Below are 25,773 nucleotides of genomic sequence, written 5' to 3'. Positions count from 1 at the left end.
TCAAAGTCTCCTCATACTAAGTTCACTCTTCATTCCACTAGTTGTCATTTGGTCATTTTCTGTTGTGTCAGACTTTTCAAGACCCCATTTGGGGTTTTCTTGGCAAAAATACTGAAGTGGTTTGCCATTTCCTTTTCCAACTCAATTTTACAGATGAGAAACTGAGGCAAATGAGGTTAAGTGACTTACCCAGGGTTACATAGCTAGTTCAAGGCTGGATTTGAACTCAGTTTGTCCTCACTTCAAGCCTGGCTCTCCTCTAAGCAACCTAGCTACCCTCATACCACACTACCATGCTTGTTCTTTCTACTTGTATGTTATCCACTAATGGAAGGGAACATATCATTCAAAGCAAGGGAAAAATCAAAAATTGACTATACTCTCCAATTTGGGAATGCATGATGAGATATTTATGTATGTGTTTGCCTTCCTCTTTCTCAGCAACAATGTGAGTTTTTTCTCCACTCAAGTCCTCATTTAGTGCCTTCCAGTGGCATGGGAGGCTGTGCCCATGGAGTCCAAGCTCTGCTAAATCTTATTAAGCTCGAGGCCTCCAAGGGTAACAATGACAAGGAATATGAACTTGTGCAGTTGAAGGACCAGCCATAATAAGCTTAAAGAGGTGGTGTAAGACCACAATGGCTACCAGGGGAATGGTTTGTTTTGTTTTTAAACTGACTACAACCCCTAAAACTGTTAAGTTGTACAGGGGCTTGGATCTATGTCAGTTGAGGGAAATGTATTACTCCCAGCTTACTAGGGATCAAGTGAGTGTATGATGCCCCGGAGGCTGAGAAACAAAGGCAGGATGAAAATGACACTGAGGACAAAGGGCTTCTCTGTTCCAAGAGATCTGTGACTTCACAGGGAGGGAGTTGTGCTATTGACTTAAAACACATCCTCCACACAGCAGCCTTCCTAAAGAATAACTCTGCAGTGCTACCTGGGATAAGAGAGCCTCCTTAGCCTGGAGTCTAAGGACCTCCACAATCTGACTCCCACCTATTTTGATCCTTTATTTCACATTGCTTTCCTTCTCTCTCTCTCTCTCTCTCTCTCTCTCTCTCTCTCTCGCTCTCTCTCTCCCCCCCTCTCTCGCTCTCCTTCTCCCTCTCCCTCTCCCTTTCCTTCTCCCTCTCCTCCTTCTCCTTCTCCTTCTCCTTCTCTCTCTCTCCTATTCCCACTTGTGTTCTCCTCAACCCCTGGGAACAGACTGGTGAGGTATCCAAACTCAACCTTCATGCTATATTTCTTGCAAGGAGGATGGAATAGTGAGACCTCCGTGCAGCCTTCTCTGCTGGCTGGTGTCGGGTAGGGAACTCAGGAGTTAGGGGTTGAGGAATGGTGCTGGCATCTCCACTTGGCCCCGAAGCTACCCCAGGAAGCCCAAACCAGCGTATCAAGCGGTACCTTCTGAATATCGAGCTCGGTCAGTAACTGAGTGGCGAGATCGTTGCCCCCCTCTGAGGCCACCGGGCTTCTAGCCCGCAGGTAGAGCTAGCGGAGGGAGCAATAAGCCAATATGAAAAGAGGAGGAGGAAGAGCAGCAGGGCAAGGGGTGGGGAGAAGGAAGTAAGGCAGAAAAAGGGGAGAGAGAAAATGTGTTATAGCAGAAAATGCAGCTGTCAATATTTTCTCCCTCATCAAATTTTCCTAGAATAGGTCAGCTGGATCTCTTCTTTGCCCCATCTGAAATCTACCATGCATCCTACTCATTTGCGTTGTGTGTCGTCTTCCTCCCACCCCCAAGAAAATGTAAGCATCCCAAGGGCAGGGACTGTGTCATATTTCATCTTCATATCTTTAGTGATGTTTATTAGTACTTTGTACACAGTATGTGCTTAATAAATGCTTGTATGAAATAAGTGAAACCAAATCCTGCAGAATTCCAAGCTTGGCCCCAAAGAAGGGCTCTCCTTCACTACAGAGTGTGGAGAACTGAATATGATGTTCAGCTATTTCCACACCTTGGTTAGTTCTGCTGAACTCTCTGTTCTGCTCTTTTTTTTATTCTTTATTATTAGAAGATGGCTTTCTGGGAGGAGAGGGGAGGGCAGAATACACAAGAGATGTAAGTCATGTTAAAACTAAAGAGAACAACAGCCAGTTATTTGAAAAGTAAATGTTCGTTGTGGTTGAATTGCCTTTAAGCTGTTAGCATAGCCATTATTATTACTACCACTGCTCCTAGTCCAGCTTAAAGTAGCTGAGGTTCAGCTTGGGGGCAGCGAACCATGCATGGGGAGCCATGCAGCTGGGCAGCACTGGCCCGAGCAGCTGCATGTGGGGACAGCATGACCCGGTATATTTAAGGCAGAAGAAAGGATATCATATCGCAAAAACTGGCAGACTTAATTAGGCCAAATTTTACACCATTCGGGGGTTTCTGTTGCTCACAGAGTGAAAGCAAGACCCAGGTGAGCATGTGCAAGTCCACATTACTTGGGTTTCCTGAGAAGCAGCCCCCCTGCTAAGGCATCTCTTCTCTAGTGGGCCAAGAGAACTGGGGGAAGGGAGTGGAAAAGGAGGGTGTCTTTTCTCCAAGTGTCTGGTTTCCTGTGCCTGGGTCTGGCACTATTCCAGTATGTTCAGGGATCAGCTTTCCCATACTAGATGAGGCTGTACTGTACCTTTTTTTTTTTTTTAATCTTAAAACCAATACTGTATATTGGTCCCAAGGCAGAAGAGCAGTAAGAGCTAGGCAATGGGGGTCAAGTGACTTGCCCACAGTCACACAGCTAGCAAGTGTCTGAGGTCAGATTTGGACCCAGGACCTCCCAATTGCCAGGCTTGACTCTATTCGCTGAGCCATCTAACTGCCCCCAAGTCATAACCTTTCTTTTTTCCTTGCCTTAACTTAGAATCAATACTAATATATTGATCCTAAGGCAGAAGAGTGCTAAAGGCTAGGATGAGGGTTAAGTGACTTGTCCAGGGATACACAGCTAGGAAGTATCTGAGGCCAAAAGAGGGATGGGGAGAACTTGGGATCCAGACAGAGCATGCTCATTTTTATAAAGCTCCAGCTTCCTAAAGGACTTAAGTGCTAAAGATCCCAGGAGTTGTTTAGTGTTCTCTCCTTCCTCATAGTACCTTCTATTTACTTGTGTGTGTTGTCTCCCTGCCTCTTTTTTAGAGCATAAAGTCCCTGAAAGCAGGAACAGTTTTCATTTTTCTCTCTGAATCCCTAGAGCCAAGAGAATACAGTGCATTACCCACAGTCATCACTTAATAAGTATCTGTCAAGTTAAGATCATAGTACATATAACCCCTAAAAGACTTGCTTGAGGCCACACAGAAAGTTCCTAGGAGAGTCTGAATTCAAACTCAAGACAAAGGAATGTGGGCGCACACACACATACACACACACAAAGGATGAAGGAAGAATAAAAGAGAAGGCTGGAAGAAAGATGGGGAAAAAATAATATATCTAAGTGTGTGGTTTTATCCCTGGCACTCAAGGAGCTAGTCAGAAACCAGTCATGCAAGTCCATCTGTCTTTCCCTGCCCCCATCTACAGAACTGCAAAAGAAGGAAAAAAAAATCCATGGCACAGAAAGGAAGGAAGAGACGATAAAAAGGACGGAAGAGAGACAATAAAAGAAGGCAGAAGGCATGGGTATCCCAGTATCCCATCCAAGAGAAAGAGGCTGCAGGAGTCAGGTTGGAAATTCCCAGTTGCTGAGCCCACCAAAACCCCCAGGTCTAGTGAAGTCACTAAGGTCAACCTCTTGCCTTGAGGCAGGCCAACAATTTGGTCATTCCAAATGATGGTGCCCATTTCTACAGTTCTCTCTCTCACAAAAGAGCTCCAAACCACCTGCCATGATCCTCCAGGGGTACCAGAGGGAAAACTAAAGGCAGATGGAGGCTAAGGCGGGGGGAGCTTTGGGAAAGCCTCCCTCTGAGCTGAACCCAGTCACTGCCCAGCCAACACCCCCCACCCCAAGTCAGACTCCTACCTTGCTGTTCTGAATGAGGCGAGTGATGTGTTCAAAGCAGTTGTTGCTAAGGAAGACTGCTTGGAGGACAGGTCGGTCAGCACAGTCGAGCATCTCTGGAATAGCATCTGGATAGAAGCAGAGAGAAGAGGAAGAGAAATAACAAAGACAAGATTCCAAAAACCCTTCTTACAAACCCTTTATAATCAAGGATACTTGACTGAATCTAATGAGACAGAATTTAAATAAGGAAAAAGCCATTCTCACACCAGGGTTCAAAAAGTCAGCTTCACAAGCATAAGGCAGGAGAGGTGTGGTTCTAAAAAAATCAGGAGTTCAGTTCAGTGGGCTGCAAGCTCAGTATGACTCAACAGTGTGACAGGAGATAAGGAAGTCACCGCAACACTGGGCTGTGTTGAGACATGTGGAGTAATCAGGACGAAGAGGAGAATCATTCTGCTGTCATCTGCCCTAGTCAGATTAGATCTGTGTTCAGTTCCGGTCTCCGTGTTTAAGGGGCACACTACTAAGCCGGAGAGAGTTCAGAGGCTGGCACCCCGGAATGGGGAAGAGCCTTAAATTCCTACTGTCTGAGGACTGGGTGAGAGAACTGGAGAAAATTTCAGGGACAAACACATGAAGGAATGGGGAATGTGGACTGATAATTACATTTGTCCTGCTTGGGACCAGAGGGCAGAAATGGAAACTGCCAAGAGGCAAATTTAGAGTTTGTTTGTTTGTTTTTTTAAACCCCCACTTTCTGTCTTTGTAACAACTCTAAGACAGAAGGCTAAGCAAACAGGGTCACACAACTAAGCTATGTCTGAGGTCAGATCTGAACCCAGGTCCTCCTGACTTGGTGCTTGGTGCTCTATCATTGTGCCACTTAGCTGCCTCGAAATTTTAGAGTTGAAGGAAAAAAACCTCTAACAGTGTGGCATGTAGTGGAGTCAGTAATAATGTATTTGTCATCTGAGGACTAGTCTAGTAAAGTGAAGAAATGCTCATCACCAGAAGGCTGGTGATCAGGGAGAAGAATTTTTAGCTCCAGAAAACAAATGAAGAGATCTGGGGTAAGGTTTGGAGAAGATATCTTGTGTTGGTAGAGGAAAGATCCTCGTGGGAAGATAAAGTCAGATATATACCAAATATTCAAACAGAATATAAATAGATTATATATTATTTATATGTTAAATAAAACACACAAATATTAAAAAATTAACATAATAAATATAAAATTTTGAAAATCTTCAAAAATTTATATTTGAATCACATCCCAAAAATGATTCTTTCTTCCTAAAAAGGTAGCCAATCCTTGACCTGGACTAGTCTTTCTTGTTGGTCTAGAATCAACTCTTCCAGGAGAAGAGTAACACTGTCCCTCCTTTCCATCCCATCTCCATCTAGAGATCAAACAATTAACCCACGGTGACTCATGGCTACCCCCAAAACTTCTAAATAAGACAGTGAAGATAAGGACTGAGGGGGGCTAAGAGGATCCAAAAAGATCTCAACTTGCTAGAACCTACTAAGATGAATGTTCCTGTAAGGGTAAACATGAAGTCCAACACCTGGATTAAAAATAAATAAACCATGATAGAAGAAGGAGAAGATATGGTTGGGCATGTCAGCTGCAGAGAGGCAGATTGTGGCTCTATATAAAGAAGGAGTTGCCAACATTTAGAACTTGTCCAAAAGTAAAATGGATTATTCAGGGGAGTGAAGGGTCCTTCTTTACTGGAGATCTTCAAATATAAGTGGGATGATTGCTTCTTGGAGATAACATAGAGATTTCTGCTCAAGTACGAGCTGGACTAAATGTCCTCTGGAATCCCTTTCAATTCTGAGATTCTATGAAGACTTTGGGGTCCAGGACAACTAAGTAGCACAGTGAATAGAATGCCAGGTCTGGAGTCTGGAGGACTTGGGTTCAAATATGGCCTTAAATACTGTGTGACCCTGGGAGAATCACAAAGGGTCTACTCTAGCCTCATTGCTCTTCTGCATTAGTATCAATTTTAAGACAAATGGCAAAAAGTTAAAAAAAAAAAAGACTTTGGGGGTTCTACAAGAGTCAGGGGAATAGAAATAATGTTGGTCAGAGAATCAGGAGATCTGGGTCCAAGACCCAACTCTATGCTAACTCATAGCATAGCATCAGACAAGCAGCCTAGCCTCTCTGGGCTTCAGCATCTAAAGCCCAAGTTGGACAGAGGGGAAGCAGTCCAGGGCACTGTGGCTGACTGATCTCACTGCTGCTCCCCTTGCCTTAAGATGGTAATACTCTGGCACTCAGAGAACCTAGCCTTTAGGCAAATGAGCACCAGGCATTTCCCTTTCCAAAGCCTTTTTCCGAGGGAAAAGTCCTAGCCTTTACCTACCAAGCATGCTGACTCGAAGCATGATAAGGCCTTCTTCTCCACCAGTGGGGCTAGGGGTGGGACTGTTCTCCTGGGTTGTGGCTGGGGGTCGGTCTGTGTTGAGCACTCGGAAATAGCCTTCCAGAAGGGCTCGGAGTTCTGGGCCCCGTCGAGGGGCACCACTGGCATGCAGGAGGTGCACAGCCCCCACCAGCCCCCGAAGGGCCAGCCGCAGGAGTTGGGGGTCCTGGGAGGGGCCACCCCAGCTGCGAAGCACACCCAGCAGACCTTCCACAGATGATGGAGTGACAGCAGCCAATGCATTCTCCTGAATTGGGGAGAGAGGGGCACAGAGATGGGGTGTAAAGGCCAGGATTCAAAATGCACTTGCCTCCCTGCTACCTACTGAATATAGATGCAGTTCTAAGATCTAGAATTCCTCCCTTCAATTATCCTTCTCTTTCCCATCCCAGAGTGATCTACACACCTCTCTCTTCTCTTTTGGGACAGTTATAAGATAGAATGTAGAATTGTAGATTTGGAACTCCACGGGAGAAAGATCATTAATCCAGGGTTTCTTCACCTTGGGTCCATGAGCAAAAACAGTTAAGAAGCCCTGACCTAGTCCAACCCCTCATTTTACACATGAGCAAATTGAAACCCAGAAAGATTGACATGACTTGGTCAAGACTACACAGGTAATATGTAGCAGAACAAGGATTCAAACTCAGGTTCTCCAAATCTAAATCCCACATTCGTAATGCCATGCTGGACCATTCAAGATTACTTCCAGGTTCCCCAATAGCTGGGCCACATTTTTAAGCAAATACAGGGAAGGAAAATCAGCCTTCACAAAGTAGCTGGATCCAAGACTGATTTTTCTGATTAGAAAGAAGTATCTTAGAGTCAGTAGCCCAAGACCCTTAAACTAAAGCAATTAAACTTCTCCCAGTCTCAGTTTCCTCATTTGTAATCATGATAATAACAGCATTTACATTACAGGGTTATTGTAAGGATCAAATGCAATGATATATGTGAAGCATTTTGCAAACCTTAAGGTGCTAAATAAATGCTAGCTACCATTATATTAGGATTCTGTTTATAGATGTTGTAAATATCCTGAGAAATCTTTCAGGGACTTCCCCAAAACTTCTGAATTTTGGTTCTCATCCTATTCTGGATCCCCTCTTTGGAGAATAATCCCTGCCCTTCTTAGGGAATACCCACTGGAGAAAGAAAGATGATCTGAGACTGGCCCCTAAGTCTCCTGCCTTGCATTCCAAAAGAGTCCTTAAGGCCTGCTGACAAGAGTTTAGGGAACATATTTGGGTCTCTGTTTTGGTTCTCTTTAGGAGCTCTTGGTGGGGGAGAGGTCAGAGGGCTCAAAGACCACTTTTCATTAGAACCTTAAACTACCCATAAATACAGGGTCACAAAGGATGAAATTCTATTCTGCCAAAGCTGGAAGGCACCTTAAAACCCAGAATGACAGGTCTGGGATAGACCTTAGTACACAGACTTTCAGAGCTAGCATTTAACTTAGAATACAGAATGACAGAACTGGAAAAGAATTTAGAATATAAAAATGTCAGAGCTGGAAGGAACCTAAGAATATAGAATGACAGAACTGGAAAGGACCTTAGAACAAAGAATAACAGAACTGGGAGAGACCTTAGAACATGGATTTTCATAGCTGGAAGAGAGCTTAGAATATAGAATATCAGAGCTGGGAAGGAAGGAAGGAAGGAAGGAAGGAAGGAAGGAAGGAAGGAAGGAAGGAAGGAAGGAAGGGGAAAAAAAAGCATTTTTTTAGGGATTACAATGTGCCAGGCAGACACTTAGAAAATTAGAACAATGAATACAGAATGTCAGACCTGGAAAGGACCTTAGAACACAGAAATCAAAACTAGGCAGAAACAGAATGTAGACTGTCAGAGAACAGTTAGTGACATTTAAACATAAAATGTCAGAACTCAAATCTCAGAGCACAAAAATGGCAGGGCTGCAAGGAACCTAAGAGATCCTAATGTCCAACTCATTTATTTTCCTGAGAAGGAAACTGAGGCAGAGAAAGGAGAAATGGATTTAAGCCTAGAAAGCAGCCCAATCCTACCTCCTAGGCCAGTGATGGGCAAACTATGGCCCAAAGGCCAGATGCGACCCCCTGAAATATTCTATCCAGGCACACGACATTATTCCTAATCTGACTAATACAATGAGTAGGATATAATACAATGAAACTTTGAAAGAGTTGCCTTAGAAACAAACTGACAGATGAGCATTTCCTTTCCTTTGGCCCCCTCTTTAAAAAGTTTGCCCAACACTGTCCTAGGCAGTCCCCAAAGCCCATATTACTAGACAGAAGCCTCAAACCACCAAGTAGTATTTTTTAAATCTTTCTGCCCTCCAAAGCGCCTTGATTCCCTTAGCTCTGTCCCAACATCCCAGAGTGTAGTTCCTCAGACCCCTAATTCTTCCACCATTGACCAAGATTTCATTCTCTTCTCCATCCCTGACACTAACCCCATTGAGCCAACCTTACCTTTCCTCCGGTGATGATGGCTCCAAAGAGATGGATGAATCGGAGCTGCAGGATGGGAGGAAGGAGATCAGCATCCTGAAGGCTCTCTACGGGGAAGAGAGAGAGAAGGAGTCAGATTCAGGTGAAGAAGGGCTGAAACCAAAGCCAAGGGCCAGAGGCACCACAGTACAAAGAGTCAAACAAGGTCTTTTCTCTCTCTTGAGAATCGTCTCCCCTTCTCTTTTCCTAACCTGGCTGGCTGTATCTCCCAGGGACCAGACCATGAGACGTAGCCGTCTCTAGGAAAAATGATAATATCTCCCCTCTAAAAAAAAGAGCTTCCCAGGATCCCCTCCCTCAAGTCTGGTGGGGAAGATGAAGCTCTGTTCTTAAGGGAGCCCCATGTCTGATGGGAGAGACTAGGGAGCACAGGAGGGATAAGTGATGGGGGCAGGATCTCTCAGCCTCTACCTAGACTCCTAGGTATAAGAAGGTTCTTCTAGGCCCCATCATACCCTCAGACATCTCCTGGTTCTCTCCTATCCTTTGAGAGGTAGTGAAGACATTTCAATTGGCCTCAGTCTCACTCAGAGCAAAGTCTCAGATGCAAATTTCCTTTATATTCTCAGTCTCCAGTCACCTGTTGGGGATGCTGGGGGCTTTCCTGCTCCCTTCCCGCTGGAGACCCCGTTTTTCTCAAAATGAAAACATAACAGCCACATGCAGGACTTTTAGGGGTTTTCCCCCAATTCAAATCAACAAACATTAGTAAGTGCCTAATATGTGTTCACACAATCTGTATGGTGTCACTGTTTCAGCTCCTAATGACTGAACATATCTATAGGCTACAAAGAAAACCCTGGGGGCTGGGCAAGGAAAGTGCCCAGCTCCCAATTATTCTTAGTTTTCCTTTAAAAAAATTTTTTTTTTACTCCCCTGGTATCAAAGCCTGAGTATCAAGGGCTGAAAAAAAGCACTTTGGCCTCAGAATCACAATTTTAGGGTTGAAAAGGAGATCGGGGGTGACAATTTCAGTTATCCTCTCATTTAATCCATGCTCAAGGGAAACTTCCATCCTAACTCACCATCTTTCCTGTAGGGCCTTTAATAAGGAAGAGGGAAATCTCCCACCTCCTGAGGCAACTGGTACCCTTCTGGGCAGCTCTAATTATTAGGGGTTTTTTCCTGACATCATGCCTATATTTACCTCTTTGCAAGTCCCCCTCCTGCCTCACTCAGTGCTCTCAGTTCTGTGCTTGGGGACCAAGAGAATAGTCTAGTCTCTTTTCCACATGACAGCCCTTTATATTACTTGAAGACAGCTGGCAGATACACCCCAAAGGCTTTTTTCCAGACTAAACATACCCAGTCACTTTAACCAGCCCTCACGGACATGATTTCAAAGTCTTTCCCAATCCTGGTTGCCTTCTTCTGGACCCTCTCCAGCATATCAATAACCTTTCTTCCTTTTTTTCTTTTCTAAACCCTTACTTTCTGTCTTAGTAAGAACTTTAAGACCAAATAGCAAGGGCTAAGCAAAAGGGGTTAAGTGACTTGCCCAGGTTCACACAGCTAGGAAGCATCTCAGGCTAGAATTGAACCCAGGTCCTCCAGACTCCAAGCCTGACACTCTATCCCCTGAACTACCTAGCTGCCCCATCAATATCCTTCTTAAACTGTGGCTTTTAGGGCATCTTTTCAAACACATACAAGTGAAGTGAGTTGCCTGTGGTCACCCTGATCATAAGTAGCGAGTCAGAAATAGAATTTAGCTCTTCTGCCACAAGTCCAGCCCATTTTCCTTTCACTTCAAGTCCAAATCTGGGGAGCCCTAAGAATAAACTTCTTGAGAGCAAGGACTCTCTTTCTACTTCCATTTGTATTCCTAGCACTTAGCACAGTACTTGGCACATAGTAAATGCTAAATAAATGCTAATTAACTGATTGCTCTGCTACTAAAAGAGAGTAAAAAAAAAAAAGTTGATGCCAATTAGGGTGGGAACAATTTTGCCAGAAATGGAGATGGCAAAACAACTCAGACACAGGAAGCTGAAAGTCCTAGAAATGCTGAGAAAATTGTGCAAATTATCTAATAATTGTGTATCTCCGATGGCAATAGTTTGGAATGCTATTTATACAGATGTCATAAAAATGCAAAAATTTGTTTTACCTGGACCATTTGCTTCCCATCTCTGTGCCTTTGTTTCCCTGTCTCCCTCAGATATTTATTAGCTATAGGACCCTAGGCAAGTCACTTGACTTCCCTGAGCCTCAATTTCTTCATCTATAAAATGGGGATAATAGCATCAGTATTACCTATCTCACAGGCTTGTTGTGAGGCTCAAATAAGGTAAAGAATGGAATGAGCTCTGCAAAATTGGAAGAGCTATGTAAATGTAATTATTACTATCATTATTGCTATCATGGGGCAGCTGGTGGCACAGTGGTTAGATTGCCAGGCTTGGAGTCAGAAGACTCATCTTCTTGAGTTCAAACCTGGCCTCAGACACACTGGCTGTATGACCCTGAACAAGTCACTTAACCTTGCTTGCCTCAGTTTCCTCCTCTGTAAAATGACCTGGAGAAGGAAATGGCAATCATTACTAGTATCTTTGGTAAGAAAACTCCAAATGGGATCACAAAGAGTTGGCAATTGTTATCATGTATAAAAAGGAGAAGATTGGTTTGGATGATTGTCAAAGCCCTTTCCAGATCTAAACCTATTTAGGGTCTTAACCTTTTTAGTGTCCCACACCCCTGGAGTAATCTAGTGAAGCCTATGAGTCCTTCCTCAGAATGATGTTACTAGAGGGATAAAAGATATGGAATTGCAAAGGAAATCAATTATATGGAAATACAACTAACAAAATATTTTTTTTAAACCAAGTTCATAGATCCCATGTTAAGAACCCCAGCTGGGTAGAGTCAGAGGATAGAATCTGAAGCTCTGCTACTTATTTCCTCCGTGACTCTGGGCAAGTCACCTCTCTCCAAGATAAGGGCAAGGGGCAGCTGGGTAGCTCAGTGGATTGAGAGTCAGGCCTAGAGAAGGGAGGTCCTAGGTTCAAATCCATCCTCAGACACGTTCCAGCTGTGTGACCCTGGGCAAGTCACTTGACCCCCATTGACCACCCTTATCACACTTCCACCAAGGAGCCAATACACAGAAGTTAAGGGTTTAAAAAACAAAACAAAACACCAAGATAAGGGCAAGATAGGGGGCTTTTAAATTGGTAACCCAAAAGGGCCAGAGGATTTGGGCAGGAAAAAAGATTATTTTTTATTTTCACTAACCTACAACTGAAAGCATTTATTTCTTCTCTCTCTCTCTCTCTCTCTCTCTCTCTCTCTCTCTCTCTCTCTCTCTCTCTCTCTCTCTCTGTTTGTTTCTTCCTTCCTTTCTCTCTTTCTTCCTTTGTTTCTTTGTTTTTTCTTTCTCTCACTTTCTTTTTTTTGTTGTTTCCTTCTTTCACCTTTACCTTCCATCTTAGAATTAATCTAAGTATTATTTCAAAGGCAGAAGAGTGGTGAGGGCTAGACAATGGGGATTAAGTGACTTTGTCCAGCGCCCCACAGCTGGGAAGTGTCTGAAGGCAGATTAGAACCCAGGACTTCCCCATCTCCAGGTCTGGCTCTCAATCCACTAGGTCACCTAGCTGCATTTCCTGTCCCCTCCCACAAGTGAAGATGTTTTTGTAGGAATTTCTGTACTGAACATTTCGACACCCTCTGGGGTATTTATCATGTAATGTTGTTGACCTCACCTGCCTGTGTCTATAGGGCAGGTATCACTACCTGCCTTTAAGGTCCTTCTCAATTGAGTCTTCACAACTCAATGATACCCCAAACCCAACAAACACACCAGACAGTGGAGCGGTCAAACAGAATTACAGACATACAAGCCTGAAGGACGCCCCTCTAAGAGACAAGAATATAACAGAGAAACACGTGTACACACACACGTACAAAGACGGACAGGCATGAGGACACACACAGAGTTAGAAAGAATCCACACATGGTCACAGGAATAAACAAAGAAAGACACATGAAGATGTTGTCAGAAAGATCGTGTGCCCCAGTGGGAAGCAAGAACCACTAGGCGGCACAGCGGATGGGGTACCAAGCCTACAGTCAGGCAAACCTGAGCTCAAATCCAACCTCACACTTCCTAGCTGTGTGACTCTGGGTAAGAGACTTAACCCTGTCTGCCTCAGTTTCCTCATCTGTAAAATGAAGTGGAGAAGGAAATGGCAAACCATTCCAGTATTTTTGCCAAGAAAACCCTAAATGGGGCCAGAAAGAGTCAGTAATGGCTGAAATGAATGAACAAAAATGAACAAAAATAACAGAGCAGAAAGCAACACTAGCTTTAGAGTCACAGGATCTAGGTTCAAATTCCAATTCTGCCACATACTAGCTATTTGACCTTAACTTCTCTGAGTCTCAGTTTTCTTATCTGTAAAATAGGAAGGTTGGGCTAAGTGGCCTTCTCTAATGTCACTTATAGCTTTACACATATGATTTTATAAAAAGTCCCCCCCCATAATACATACATACAAATATTAACACAGGTAAGACACAGACTCATAAAAAGTGGATATGAGAAACCATCAAATTTCCTGTTACACCCACAGACTCTCTTTCCTCTACGCATGACAAAATGCAGTTCCTCAAGTTCAGGTCACACCCATATCCACATATCCCTTCCCTCATTCTATGTCTGTGCCTGTTTTTTCTGAATCAGTGCAGGGAGGGAAGGGAAGGAGAATCAGCTCCTTTTGGCTTCTTTCCCTTGGCATAGTTCCCATCCCCCTCCTTATTCCTGCTGATGACACCAGTGAACCAGGCTGATTAGCAGGGGAAGTCCTGACCCCCCAGCAAGTGCTGACTTAGCAACTGTCCTAACATACAACTGGAATCTCCCCTCTCTCTTTCGAAGAATCTCTCCTTTCTCTTTCAAGGAACTTCCCCTCTCACATATCCTGCTTTTCCCTTCCAGTGTGGGAACCTCTATCAAGGCTAAGAGGAACACAGAAATGAGAACAGTGCAGACAATAAGAGTTCAATTATTGCACAGTTAAGTACTTAATAAATACTTGTGAAATATAATTTTATTAGACTGAGAAGACTGGAAGAGAAGCCAGGGGTCCTAGTCCCCAATCTAAGGTTCTGACAGATGCTCTCTTCTAACATCTATATAGCACTTCACAGTTCATAAAGGCCTTTCCCCATCTCTAACTTCCTTAGATCTTCCCTAGAGCCTATATCTCTCTCTCTTTCCCTCTCTCTTCCTCTCCCCCTCTTCTTCTCTCTTTCTCCCTCCCCCTGCCTCCTCTCTCTCTCTCTCTCTCTCTCTCTCTCTCTCTCTCTCTCTCTCTCTCTCTCTCTCTCTCTCTCTCTCTCCCCCTCTTTCTTCTGTTTCTGCCTCTTATCTTGATTTCTCTCAAGCTCCATTCCTGGATCTGCCATAAGAACAGCTCTACCTGGATGTTCTAAGAACACCCCAAACTCCACAACTACAACTTTTCTCTTTTTCTATAAAGCCACTCCTTTTGATTTGACCATCTATCTGTGATACCTCCATTCAACCAACTTCCCATGACTAAGTTTCCTCAACCTGTCAAATGGGGATAATAACAGCAGCTACCTTGCAGGGCTATTGTGAGGCCCGAATGAGATAATATTTGTAAAGCTCTTAGCACAGTGCCTGGCACAAAGGAAACCCTACATAAATACTTATTCTCTTCCTCTTCCACTAAGGTGTCAGCAATACCTCCTGATTGAGTCATCTGCAAATACTATAAGCTGGCTATCTATCTTTATCCAAGATGTTAGTAAAAATGGTAAAGAAAACATTCATTGTTCAAGTGTGTGTTGGATTAGACATCTCTGAGGTTCCTTCCACCCAAGATTCTGTGATTTGTTCCTCTAGCTTGTACCTCTCCTATTTCATCTGTTTTCAAGTTCTTACCTTTTCGATTTCTCTCACATCTATTCTCATTGAGACCTCTCCTGTTAAGGCCTTTATTAACACCAGTCTAGAATAGTTCAGTGGTCTCCTAATTGGTCTTATTGTGGCCCTCCTCTCTAATTCGCTCCTCACACTGTCAAATTACTATTTATACCTAGCTCTGAACCACATCACACCTTTGTTGCAAAATCTCCAGGGGTTCCACATTGCTTGAGGAAAACCCAAACTACTTTGCCTGGCATTCAGGATCTGTCATTGTCTAGGGTTGACTTGCCTTTCCAATATTGTCTTATTTTATTCACCCTTAACTCTGTGTTCTATCCAATGAATTATAGGAACAAAGTCTGATTTAAAAGAGGAACTGAAACATTAAAAAATCCTTTAAAAAAAAGAGATATAAATGCAGGAAAACATAAACCTACCAATTTTAAATATTAAAGGATTAAAGAATTTTTAAAAGGAATGGCAGAGGGGGGCAGCTGGGTAGCTCAGTGGAGTGAGAGTCAGGCCTAGAGACAGGAGGTCCTAGGTTCAAACCCGGCCTCAGCCACTTCCCAGCTGTGTGACCCTGGGCAAGTCACTTGACCCCCATTGCCCACCCTTACCAATCTTCCACCTATGAGACAATACACCAAAGTACAAGGGTTAAAAAAAAAAAAAAAAAAAAAGGAATGGCAGAGGCACAGTTAGGTGGTCCAGTGGATAGAGTGCCACACTTAGAAATGAAAGGTCCCTGGGAGCAGCTGGGTAGCTCAGTGGATTGAGAGCCAGATCTAGAGATGGGAGGTCCTAGGTTCAAATCTGGCCTCAGACACTTCCCAGCTGTGTGACCCTGGGCAAGTTACTTAACCCCCATTGCCTAGCTCTTACACTCTTCTGCCTTGGAGCCAATATACAGTACTGACTCCAAGATGGAAGGTAAGGGTTTAAAAAAAAAAAAAAAAGAAATGAGAGGTCCTGGATTCAGATCTAGCCTCAGATACTTCCTAACTGTGTGACCCTGGCCCAGTCACTTGACCCCCATTGCCCATCTCTCACTGCACTTCTGTTTTGGAACCAATAGACAGCATTGACTCTAAAATGGAAGGTAAGTTTTGATCCAGCCATACCACTGCTGGGGTTATACCCCAAAAAAGATAATAAGGAAAAAGACTTGTACAAAAATATTCATAGCTGCGCTCTTTGTAGTAACAAAAAATTGGAAATAAGGGGATGTCCTTCGATTGGGGAATGGCTGAACAAATTGTGGTATCTGTTGGTAATGGAGTACTATTGGGCTCAAAGGAATAAAGAACTGGAGGAATTCCATGTGAACTGGAATGACCTCCAGGAATGGTTGCAGAGTGAAAGGAGCAGAACCAGGAGAACATTATACACAGAGACGGATACACTGTGGTACAATCTAACATAATGGACTTCTCTACTAGCAACAATGCAATGATCCAGAACAATTCTGAGGGACTTATGAGAAAGAACACTATCCACATCCAGAGAAAGAACTGTGGGAGCAGAAACACAGAAGAAAAACAACTGCTTGATCCCATGGTTTTATGAGGACATGATTGGGGATGTAGACTCTAAGCAATTACCCCTAATGCAAATATTAATAATATGGAAATAGGTCTTGATCAATGACATATGTAAAACCCAGTGGAATTACTTCTTGGCTACGGGGAAGAGGGGAGGAAGAGAACAGAATCATATAACCATGGAAAAATGTTCTAAATCAGTTAATTAAATTAAAAAAACAAGCAACAACAAAAATAAAATGGAAGGTAAGGGTTAAAAAAGAAAGAGTGGCAGAAAGATTAAGAAAACAAAAAACCCTACAATCTGCTACTTACAAGAAACACTTGAAAAAAGCAAAGATATGTATAAAACAAAATTCAAAACTGGGACAAAATTTACCATGCATCAGGTGAATGCATTAGAACAGAAATTCCAATCATGCTGTTTGTTTGGCTTTAAAGCCCTTCCTTGTCTGCTCCACTCTTACTCTACCAGTGTTCTTACACCTTAGTCCCTTCCACATCCTCAGTGATCCAGGGACATGACTTCCTCAACATTCACTGCACAATACACTCCATCACTCAGCTCTGGGAGTTTTTTCTTTTTCTTTTTTTTTTTAAACTTTTAACTCCTGACACAGAACTGATAATAAGTATTGGTTACAAGGCAGCAGAGCAGTAAGGGCTAGGCAATGGGGGTTAAGTGACTTTTCCGGGGCCACACAGCTAGACAGTGTCTGAGGCCAGAATTGAATACAGGACCTCTCGTCTCCAGGCCTGGAGCTCTCTCCACTGAGTCACCTAGCTGCCCTTTAGTGCTGGGCATTTTCACCAGCAATCCCCCATGTCTAGAACTCTCTCCCTCCTCAGTGCCACCTCTGGCTTCCCTGATTTTTCCTTCAGATTCTAGCTAAAATTTCACCATCTGCAAGAAGTCTTTCCTCTTCCCCCTTTAATGCTAGTGGCTCCCCTCTAAGATCATCTTCAATATGTCCTTATTTGTACATATCAAATATTTGTACATGTTTCATAAACATCTTATTTGTCTCCTCTATTAAACTGTGAATTCCTCCTTGAGGGACTGGTTTTGCCTTTCTTTGCATTGTCAGGATTTAACTGTACCTGGAACATAGTAGGAGGTTCATAAATGTTTGTTGTCTATCAAATGAAGCAAAAACAAAAATACACACTATTAAGAAGAATAAATAAGGAAATAACATAGTTCTTAGAGGAACCAGAGAAAGCAAACCATTATGAATATTAATCTCATTTGCACCAAATGGCACAGACAGTAAAGTCCTAATGGAAAAATTAACTGAACCGCAGTAAGACAATAACATTAGGAGACTTTAATATTCTTCTCTTTCTGAGTTGAACAAAACCAACAGGAAAATAAACAAAAGGGGAAATGGAATAGACAGAGGGAGTTCTGGAGGAGAGTTTATCAGGGTATAAGGAAAAGCTTTCAACCACTGAGAGTTCTGCAAACGTAGAACAGACTGCCTTGAGAAGTAGTTTACTGTCACTGGAAGCCTCCAAATGTGGAGACCAGATAATCATTTATCATGAATGCTGTTTGTATCACGAGGTCTGCAACCTCCGAGTCATCCTTGATTCCGCATTTGTGGCCATCCCACATATCTAATCTGTTGTCAGTTGTTAGCGTGTCTGCCTCGACAACATCTCTCATCCATGCCCCCTTCATCTCCACTTACACAGCCACATCCTCGTCACCTCTTGCAGGGACCTCCATACTACAACAGTCTTACAACTGGTCCCAAACCCTCTAGCCCTATTATGCATTACTTCCCTTTATGTACTCTGGGGTCCAGCCAAAATGGCTAGCTCTCCATGCCTTCACACCGGCTGGCTGCCCCTCATGTCTCTTTCCTTCCACTTCCTAGAATTCTGAAATTCCTTTAAAACTCAGTTCAAAGGGCCACCCTCCATGTTTACCCATTTCTGATCCCCAAGTTGCTTTTCTCAGGCACCCCCTAATTTGTTGTTGTTCAGTCATTCGGTTGTGACCCCCAATTACCTTGCATTTATTTTGCATGGACGTCTCCCCCAAAGGAACTTAAGCTCCCTGAGGTTAATTCCTGCTTCCCTCCTCTCTTCAAGTTGACCATCACCGGCTCATAGTAGGCACTTAACCAATGTTTATTGATTGGCCAGAGAGAGGATTCTTGCTCAGAAAGAGGTTGGATGGAAGGACAACCAGTCACTTCCTTTCATTGGGTACCAATTTTCTCACTTATAAAATGGGGCTCAAACTGCTCATGGTACCTGCCTCCAAGGGTTGTTGGGAGGAAAGCCCCTTGTAAAATTTGAAGCACTTTGTAAAGTGTGATAACAGTGACCTCCCCTTCCAAGCTCAAGATTCTATAATTCTATGACCCAGGTTCAAATCTGTCACTTACTTGCCACAACTTGACCATGGATATGTAACTTCCCCTTTGCAACTTCCTCATTAGAAAAATGGGGAATATCACCCTTGTACTTCCCATCTCAAGGGAGGTACGGAGGAAAAGCATGCTGTAAACCATCCAGCCATGGAAAGGTCAGCTATCAATATGACTATTATTACAGATTTCTTTAAGATGATTCTTTGGAAAATTACTCCTCCTTCTTCCCCCTTCCTTACCAGCTGTGTGACCTCAGGCAAATCATTTTCAGGCAAACCTCTCTGCCTTAATTTCCTTGATTGTAAAATGGAGAAAACAATAACCAGGGTGGTTACAGGGATCAAATGAGATAATATCTGAAAAGTACTTAGCACAATGGCTGAATTTCTGGGTCTTAGTTTCCTCCTCTGCTAAGTGATCTCTAGACGCCCTTCCAGTTCCAAATCCTGAGACTTTATTAAATGAATGAATGACAGATAAATGAGAGGAAAAAGGGAAAGGAACATGTATTTATTAAGGCCTACTTTATAGTGGAGGAAACTGAGCTAGGAAGAGGTTAAGTGATTTGCCCAAGGTCACACAACAATAAGTAGTTTAGGGCAGATTTGATCTCAGGGTCTTCCTAACTCCAGGTTCAAAGCTCTATCTATTGTATCACTGGCTACCCCCCTCACCAGCAGGAAAGAATAGAAAAAAAAAGAAGAAAAAAATATCAGACTCACCTTGAAAGAAAGTGCTGAAGTCCTTTGGCAGAGCTGCTGGAGCAAACTTGTATTTGCTTTTCTCCTTAGGGCTTACAACTTCCCTAAAGGAAGGGAGGAAGGAAGGAACCCCTGAGGTTGAAGGTTGGGAAAAGGGACTGTGGTTGCAGATAGGGTGCTATGGGTCCCTCAAGAACACTGCCTGCCTACCCATTGCCCCTGATTTCCCGGACCTTTGGTCTGTCTCAAATATCTGCCCCCCACCATCCACCCACTAGCGTCCAAGAAATAATCAGCTAGGCAAGTCAGTGATTGACCTAAAGATCTTAGAAAACATCTTTAAGAAGCCACCTCTTCCAGGGGATCCACTGTGACCGAAGTGGGGATGGGGATGATAACCAAGCCTCGACCCTCTGGGTCGTGGCTCAATGGCTCACTTTACAACCCACCTTCTCTACTCCCTCCCCTCAAAAAAAGGGATAAAGGCAAAAGTTCCATATATCCTGTCCTTATTTATACGCTCCAACTCCCCAAGGCCAAACCCTGAAAGTAAAAACTCCTCACCCTGCAATTCAAGGCTTTCCATAATCTCCTTCCATGCGTACATCCCCTTTCACCAGACCAGTCACTTCCCTGTCTCACTGCTCACTGACCATAGCATGCTCATTCTCCACATCAGATCTTTGCTGACAACATTCCACTCACCTCGCATGCCTTCCTTCAAGCTCTGGGTCATTCATTCAACCAGTCAGTAAGTCAGCAAATCATCTAATAAACATCTATTAAGTGCCTACAATTTGCACAGCACTGCCTTAGTTTCCAGGGATGTTACTGAGGTCTTCCTTACCATCCACCCCTCCAAGACTACTGCAGTAGGGTCTTCCTCCCTCCCTCCCCTGCCTTCACTCCCTCCCATCTAATCTAACCCACATGATCTCAGATCTGCCTAATGTCATCTTTCTGGAATTCAGAATTCATCTTGTCTGCAGCTACTTTGCTCAAAAAGCTATAGCGACATTTGGGGGCTCCTGAGCAAAGCTGGAGTTCAATGCACATGCCCTGTACTTCAGCCAAACTAATCTTTCTCCTAAAATGCAACCTCTTGGCTTTCCTGCCCAGGCTGTTCTCTCTATATCCGAAATGTCTTCCCTCCTTTCCGTTTTCATCCGTTGAGATCTGACTCAGATTCTAAATCTCATCTCAGAGGATGCCCTTCTGGGGAAGCTTGCTCAATGTCTCCCCATCCTATCAGAGATTCCTCTTCAGACCTCGAATCTTGCTTTGCTGCTCTCTCCATATTACACGTATGTAATATTGCCTATGATAAGTATCTGCGTTAGTGTCTTATCCCCTCATGAGATTGGGATCTCCATGGGGGCAGGGACTGTTCCTTATCTAAACTTTGTACTTTCCCCCAGAGCTGAGCAATGTTAGGTACACAGCAAATGCCCAATAAACGTTCTGTTTTGTTTCTCGATTGAGTAGATGACCCTTAATATCTAAATGGCCTGGAGCAAGTCACAGTAATCTCTTTGGGCCTCCATTTGTAAAATGAGGGGGTTAGATTAGAGGGCGTCTAAGGTCTTTCCTTGTTCTACAGCCTATGAATGAAGAAATCACAGAATCTCGGCATGGGAAAGATCTCAGAGACCTTTCAGTTCACTCCAAAGACTTGATCAAGAATCTCTTCTTTCCTAGCTGTGTGACCCTGGGAAAGTCACTTAACCTTCACTGCCTAGCCTTTACCACTCTTCTGCCTTGGAATTGATATTTAGGATTGATTCTAAGACAGAAGATAAGAGTAAGAAAAAAAAAAGAATCTCCTTTAAATAAGGTTAGGCATGGTTCCTGTTCTCATGTAGCATAAGGCCTTAGTCAAATCTCACTCCTTCTTCTAGGGCAGCATTGGCAAAATATTGAAACACGTGCCAGAGTAGCTGCTCTGTTCCTCCTCTTCCTGTGCCCAGGGACATTTTTTGCATGCCTTGCCCCTCTGTCCAGCCACCCAAAGCAAGCACCTCCTCCCTCAGCTCTCTCTGGTAATGTGGGGGCTCATAGACAGCTTGAATTTGCCCTCTGGGCACTCGAATGCCACTGCTCTAGGGAGAGTCTTACCCCTCTGCCTCTAGCCTTCCTTCTCTGAATTCTTTTAGCACTTAGTGTCTCTGGCCCCTCTTTAGGTAGTGGGTACCAATGCAAGGTATCATTGGTTTTCTCTACCTGGCTGGTGTCCCCATGCAGAGCTGGTACTCCCTGAATCCAAGGATGCTGTATTCTTCTTGTATCCCACCAACCTTCCACCCCTCACCCCCTACAAGGGCCCAGCACAGTACTGTGTAGGGGAAGGGGAGTAGATCCTTTCATATTGCCCCTACCCCTCTACTCTACATACATACCCTCCATACTCTTCCCACCCTGCTCTGCCATTTCTCACCCACTCAGCTGCCGTCTCCAGGTCTGATAGGGATCAAAAAGGCACTCCAGAAGATGGAGGGCATGGAGGGCCACACTCTCCAGCTGAGACTTGCAGGGTCTGTCAGGGGCCTGAGCACTTCTCTTTAGCTGGAAATGGGAGAGAAAGGATGATTAAGAAGTCAAGGAAGAGAGCAGGTAGGTGGCTCGGTGGATAGAGAGCCAGGTCTAGAGAAGGGAGGTCTTGGGTTCAAATCTGGTTTCAGATACTTCCTAGCTGTGTGACCCTGGGTAAGTCATTTAAACCCAATTTGCCTAGTCCTGACCACTTTTCTGCCTTGGAAATGATGCTTAGTATTGACTCTAAGGCAGAAGGTAAGGGTTTTCAAAGAAAGTCAAGGAGGGAATCAGGAAAGCAATAAAGTCCTACTGAACTGAACCAAGCAAGGTCATCAAGCAGCCTTGTGATGTTTTCCATGTTCTCTGGTCTGAGTAAGGCTGGTCCAAGCAAATGGATCCTCCCATTGTCTCCCTTCCCAGTTCAGCACTGGGCTGAGCACAGGAGGCATTCAACCTGCTGCACTGGCTGGGTTTTCAGCCCACAATACTTTTAGGGACTTTCAGAGTTCAGGCACATATTCACAAACATCCACAAACACAACAGCACACACATACTTTTCGGGACAAGATCTGTGACTTAATGGGAATGGGGAACTTCCAGAGAGAGGAAACTCTCTACTAGTACAGATATTTTATGATATCTATCCACTGTCACCAACACTCAAGCACATTCTTAAAGATTCACACTCACAAAAGAGCAGGGATGACAGATACCCTGAGGGATCCCCACAGCTGTGTCTATCCCCTGCGAACAGTGAAGGCTTTAGATTTGGGAAGGGTCCCGTCTCAAGGACTCCCTGCCCTGTCAGGGACTGAAAACAGGGCCACTAGAGTGAAGACACCTAGAAGAAGGGGGCAGGAGCTATTCACCTTGAGTCTCCCAAGATGGGTAAGGGCCCCCAATCCCAGCCCTTACCCAGAGAACCTCACCTCTGTGTTGCAGGCCCCCAGCATCGTTATCACAGGGGGGATGAAGATGGGAGTTGTGTCTGCCTGGACGTTCTCTAGGTTCCTGCAAGGATGAAGGAAGGGGGTAGTGATTAGGAATTCAGAGAAGGCTTGTGGGTGCTTACCCCAGGGTGTAAGCACCCACAGGGACCCCCTGCCCCTGACACTGAGTATGTGATTGAATCCACAATGGCACAATAACAGAAAGACCCGGTGGAACCATCTGAACACAAGAAACACATACACACGCATAAAAGGGCACAGAGGAAAAAAATGGGCATGGACAGATGATGGCACAAAGTCAGCTTAGCCCAAATACATATCAACACACACAAAGAGACACAAACACACCCTGGCAGAAGGCAATCGCTCTGGTAGCCTTTATATAGAGTCTCCCTTGCCCTCTGGAGTGATGGGGAAGGTAGGTGTAAGGGAAAAGAGAAGAGGAGAGGTATGGCTAGAAATGAGAAGGAAAGAAAAAGGCTTCTCTCCCTTAGTATAAAGTAGTCTTTCTCCCTCTTCCCCCTCACCTCCCCCTAACATGAGTTATTAGGAATCACTTTGGGGAGGGAGAGGTTGTGAAGGAGACAGACCAGTTCATGCCTGGTGTTGGTCCACTTGATGTGCCAAGGATGAGAACACAAGAAGGATTTCAGTCTGCTTTGGTTCTACTCATCTCAACCCCAAATCACTTAGGGTGTCCCCTGAGAAGCTGTGTGAAACAATGGGAAAAGCCCTGAACTGGGAGTCAGGAGACCCAGCTTCACTTACTAGCTGTATGACCTAAAGAAAATAAATCACTTCATCTGCGGGCACCTCAGTTTTCTCCTCCATAGAAAAGAGATAAAAGTCCTTATAAGGACCCTCAAAAACAGGATATCCAGACTGTTGCCAAATCTTGTTGCTTCTCTACCTTCCCAGCATCACTAGCTACATCCTCTTTTCTCTACACACACACAGCCACAACACTAATTCAGGCTCCTATCATCACTCTTCCCCTGGACTGTGGCAAGAACTTTCTAATTGGTGTCCAAACCTCAAGTCTCTCCTCTATCCTCTAATCCATCCTCTGTTTGTCCAGCCATCAGGATAATGTTTCTAAAGTGTGGGTTTGACCACATAATCTTCCTTCCCTGTTCCCTGAACTCCAGAGGCTTCCTAGTTACCTCTAGAATCAAACAGAAAGTCCTCCAGCATTCAAAGATTTTTATAACCTGGATTCTTCCTACCTTCCCAGTCAGTCTACTCACCTGCTGACTCAAATTTCAGTTCCCAAGGATGGTAAAGAACCTCATTTTTTTTTTTGCCACCCTCAGACCCTTCTGGCTCACTGAAGAGATCTAGAGAATACACAGCCATTGCCTTCTCAGCTTGGCTGCTGATTCTCAGCAAAAACTATTTGGCTGGGGGCAGGTAGGTGGCCCAGTGGATAGAGTGTCATTAAAAATGGGAGCTTCCAGGTTCAAATCTAGCCTCAGATACTTCTTAGCTATGTGACCCTGGGCAAGTCACTTAACCTCAATTGCCTAGCCCTTACTGCTCTTCTGCCTTGGAACTGGTTCTTGGTATTGATTCCAAGATAGAATAGGGTTTAAAAAATTATTGGGCTGGGCTCTGCTTGGGGTGTATGTGGTATTAAGTGTGTTGTATGCAATGTTGCATTGTGGGTATGCATGTGTCATCTATGTGTGCAGGGTCTGCTTATAAATGTTTACTGACTTGAACTGACCTAGAAGAATACCAAATTCCTCAGAAGAAAGAGTTCTGGTGCAAGAAGCAGCCAACACTAGGGGGGAGTGAGAAGATAAGCCCCTCCAAGACACAGGGGAAAGCAGCAAGGAAGACAGAAGAGGAAGCCAAAGAGGGGAATTTTCCTCCCTAGAATCTCAGAATGTTTGAGCTGGAGATCATCACATCCAACCTCTTCTCCCACCTTAGATGAGGAAACTGAAACTCGGAAAGAAGAATGGCTTGGCCAAGGTCATACAGCAGACAAGGAAACCTTAAAGAATGACAGAATTAGTTGGAACCTTCAAGCAGAAATGGTCCTTGAGTCCATCCAATTTAATCTGACAAACATCTCCATTTTATAGAGGGGAAAACCAAGGCTCCCAGAGGGGGCCCTTGATGGGCAACCCTCTCTTCCTCTAGCCCAACACTTGGGGGTGCCTACCTGCAGATGATGATGAAGAACTTAAGGAGAAGCAAGGCTTGGGTCAGGTTGGCTTCTCCCAGGCACTCGGTACATAGCCCCAGCTGCTGCCCCAGGACTTGCAGTACATTCTGGGGCAGGAGGGGAATCTCAGATGTTGCCTCTTCTGGCCTGGGGTGGAAAAGAGGGGTCAATGACAAAGAACTTGGCTCCCTCCTTCAAACCTTCAAGCCCATGGAGTCTATCACCAAAGACAGACCCATGCAGTCCACCCAAGGTCACCCTCCTCTCTACCTCAGTTAGGGAGTATCTCCATTAGAGCCACTCCCCAGGGGTACAGGAGCTGAGAGGATGTAGAGTAATGATGATAATAACGACATTCATAATACTAAATAAAAGCTAGTATTTACACAGCACTTACTATGTGCCAGCCACTGCGCTGAGCCCTTTGCAAATATTAGCTCGTTTGATCCTCACAAAAACCTGGATGGTAGGTGCTGGTTTAGCCCCATTTTTCTTTTAATAGTTAACTGTGGCAAATAGAGATTAAGTGACTTGTCTGGAGTCACACAGCTAGTAAATGTCCGTGGCTGGATTTGCATTCAGTTCTTCTTGATTCCAGGCTCAACATTAAACCACCTAGCTGCCTAGATGGGTAAAAAGGTCTCCTCTACCCGCCTCTCTCCCTCTCCCTCTCCCTCTCCCTCTCCCTCTCCCTCTCCCTCTCCCTCTCC

At 44.3% G+C, this 25,773-nt stretch overlaps 1 protein-coding gene across 1 annotated transcript in view; it reads right to left on the bottom strand.

Annotated features, from left to right (window-relative positions):
- The window catches only part of NBEAL2 (neurobeachin like 2), a 96,495-nt gene that overhangs the window by 53,447 nt on the left and 17,275 nt on the right, over positions 1 to 25,773 (bottom strand). Inside the window, exons 3-10 of the mRNA XM_044677074.1 lie at positions 25,061 to 25,210; positions 22,870 to 22,951; positions 21,842 to 21,969; positions 19,429 to 19,511; positions 8,844 to 8,929; positions 6,323 to 6,629; positions 3,963 to 4,069; positions 1,411 to 1,497 (exon numbers count right to left, since the gene is read on the bottom strand). Coding sequence (XP_044533009.1) covers positions 1,411 to 1,497; positions 3,963 to 4,069; positions 6,323 to 6,629; positions 8,844 to 8,929; positions 19,429 to 19,511; positions 21,842 to 21,969; positions 22,870 to 22,951; positions 25,061 to 25,210 — 1,030 coding nt within the window. The remainder of the gene's footprint in view (positions 1 to 1,410; positions 1,498 to 3,962; positions 4,070 to 6,322; positions 6,630 to 8,843; positions 8,930 to 19,428; positions 19,512 to 21,841; positions 21,970 to 22,869; positions 22,952 to 25,060; positions 25,211 to 25,773) is intronic.

The sequence above is a fragment of the Gracilinanus agilis genome, chromosome 1 (genome assembly GCF_016433145.1).
Source record: "Gracilinanus agilis isolate LMUSP501 chromosome 1, AgileGrace, whole genome shotgun sequence".
Lineage (NCBI taxonomy): Eukaryota > Metazoa > Chordata > Mammalia > Didelphimorphia > Didelphidae > Gracilinanus > Gracilinanus agilis.
Note: the sequence above shows the minus strand (reverse complement) of the source record. Positions and strands in the feature narration are given on the sequence as shown.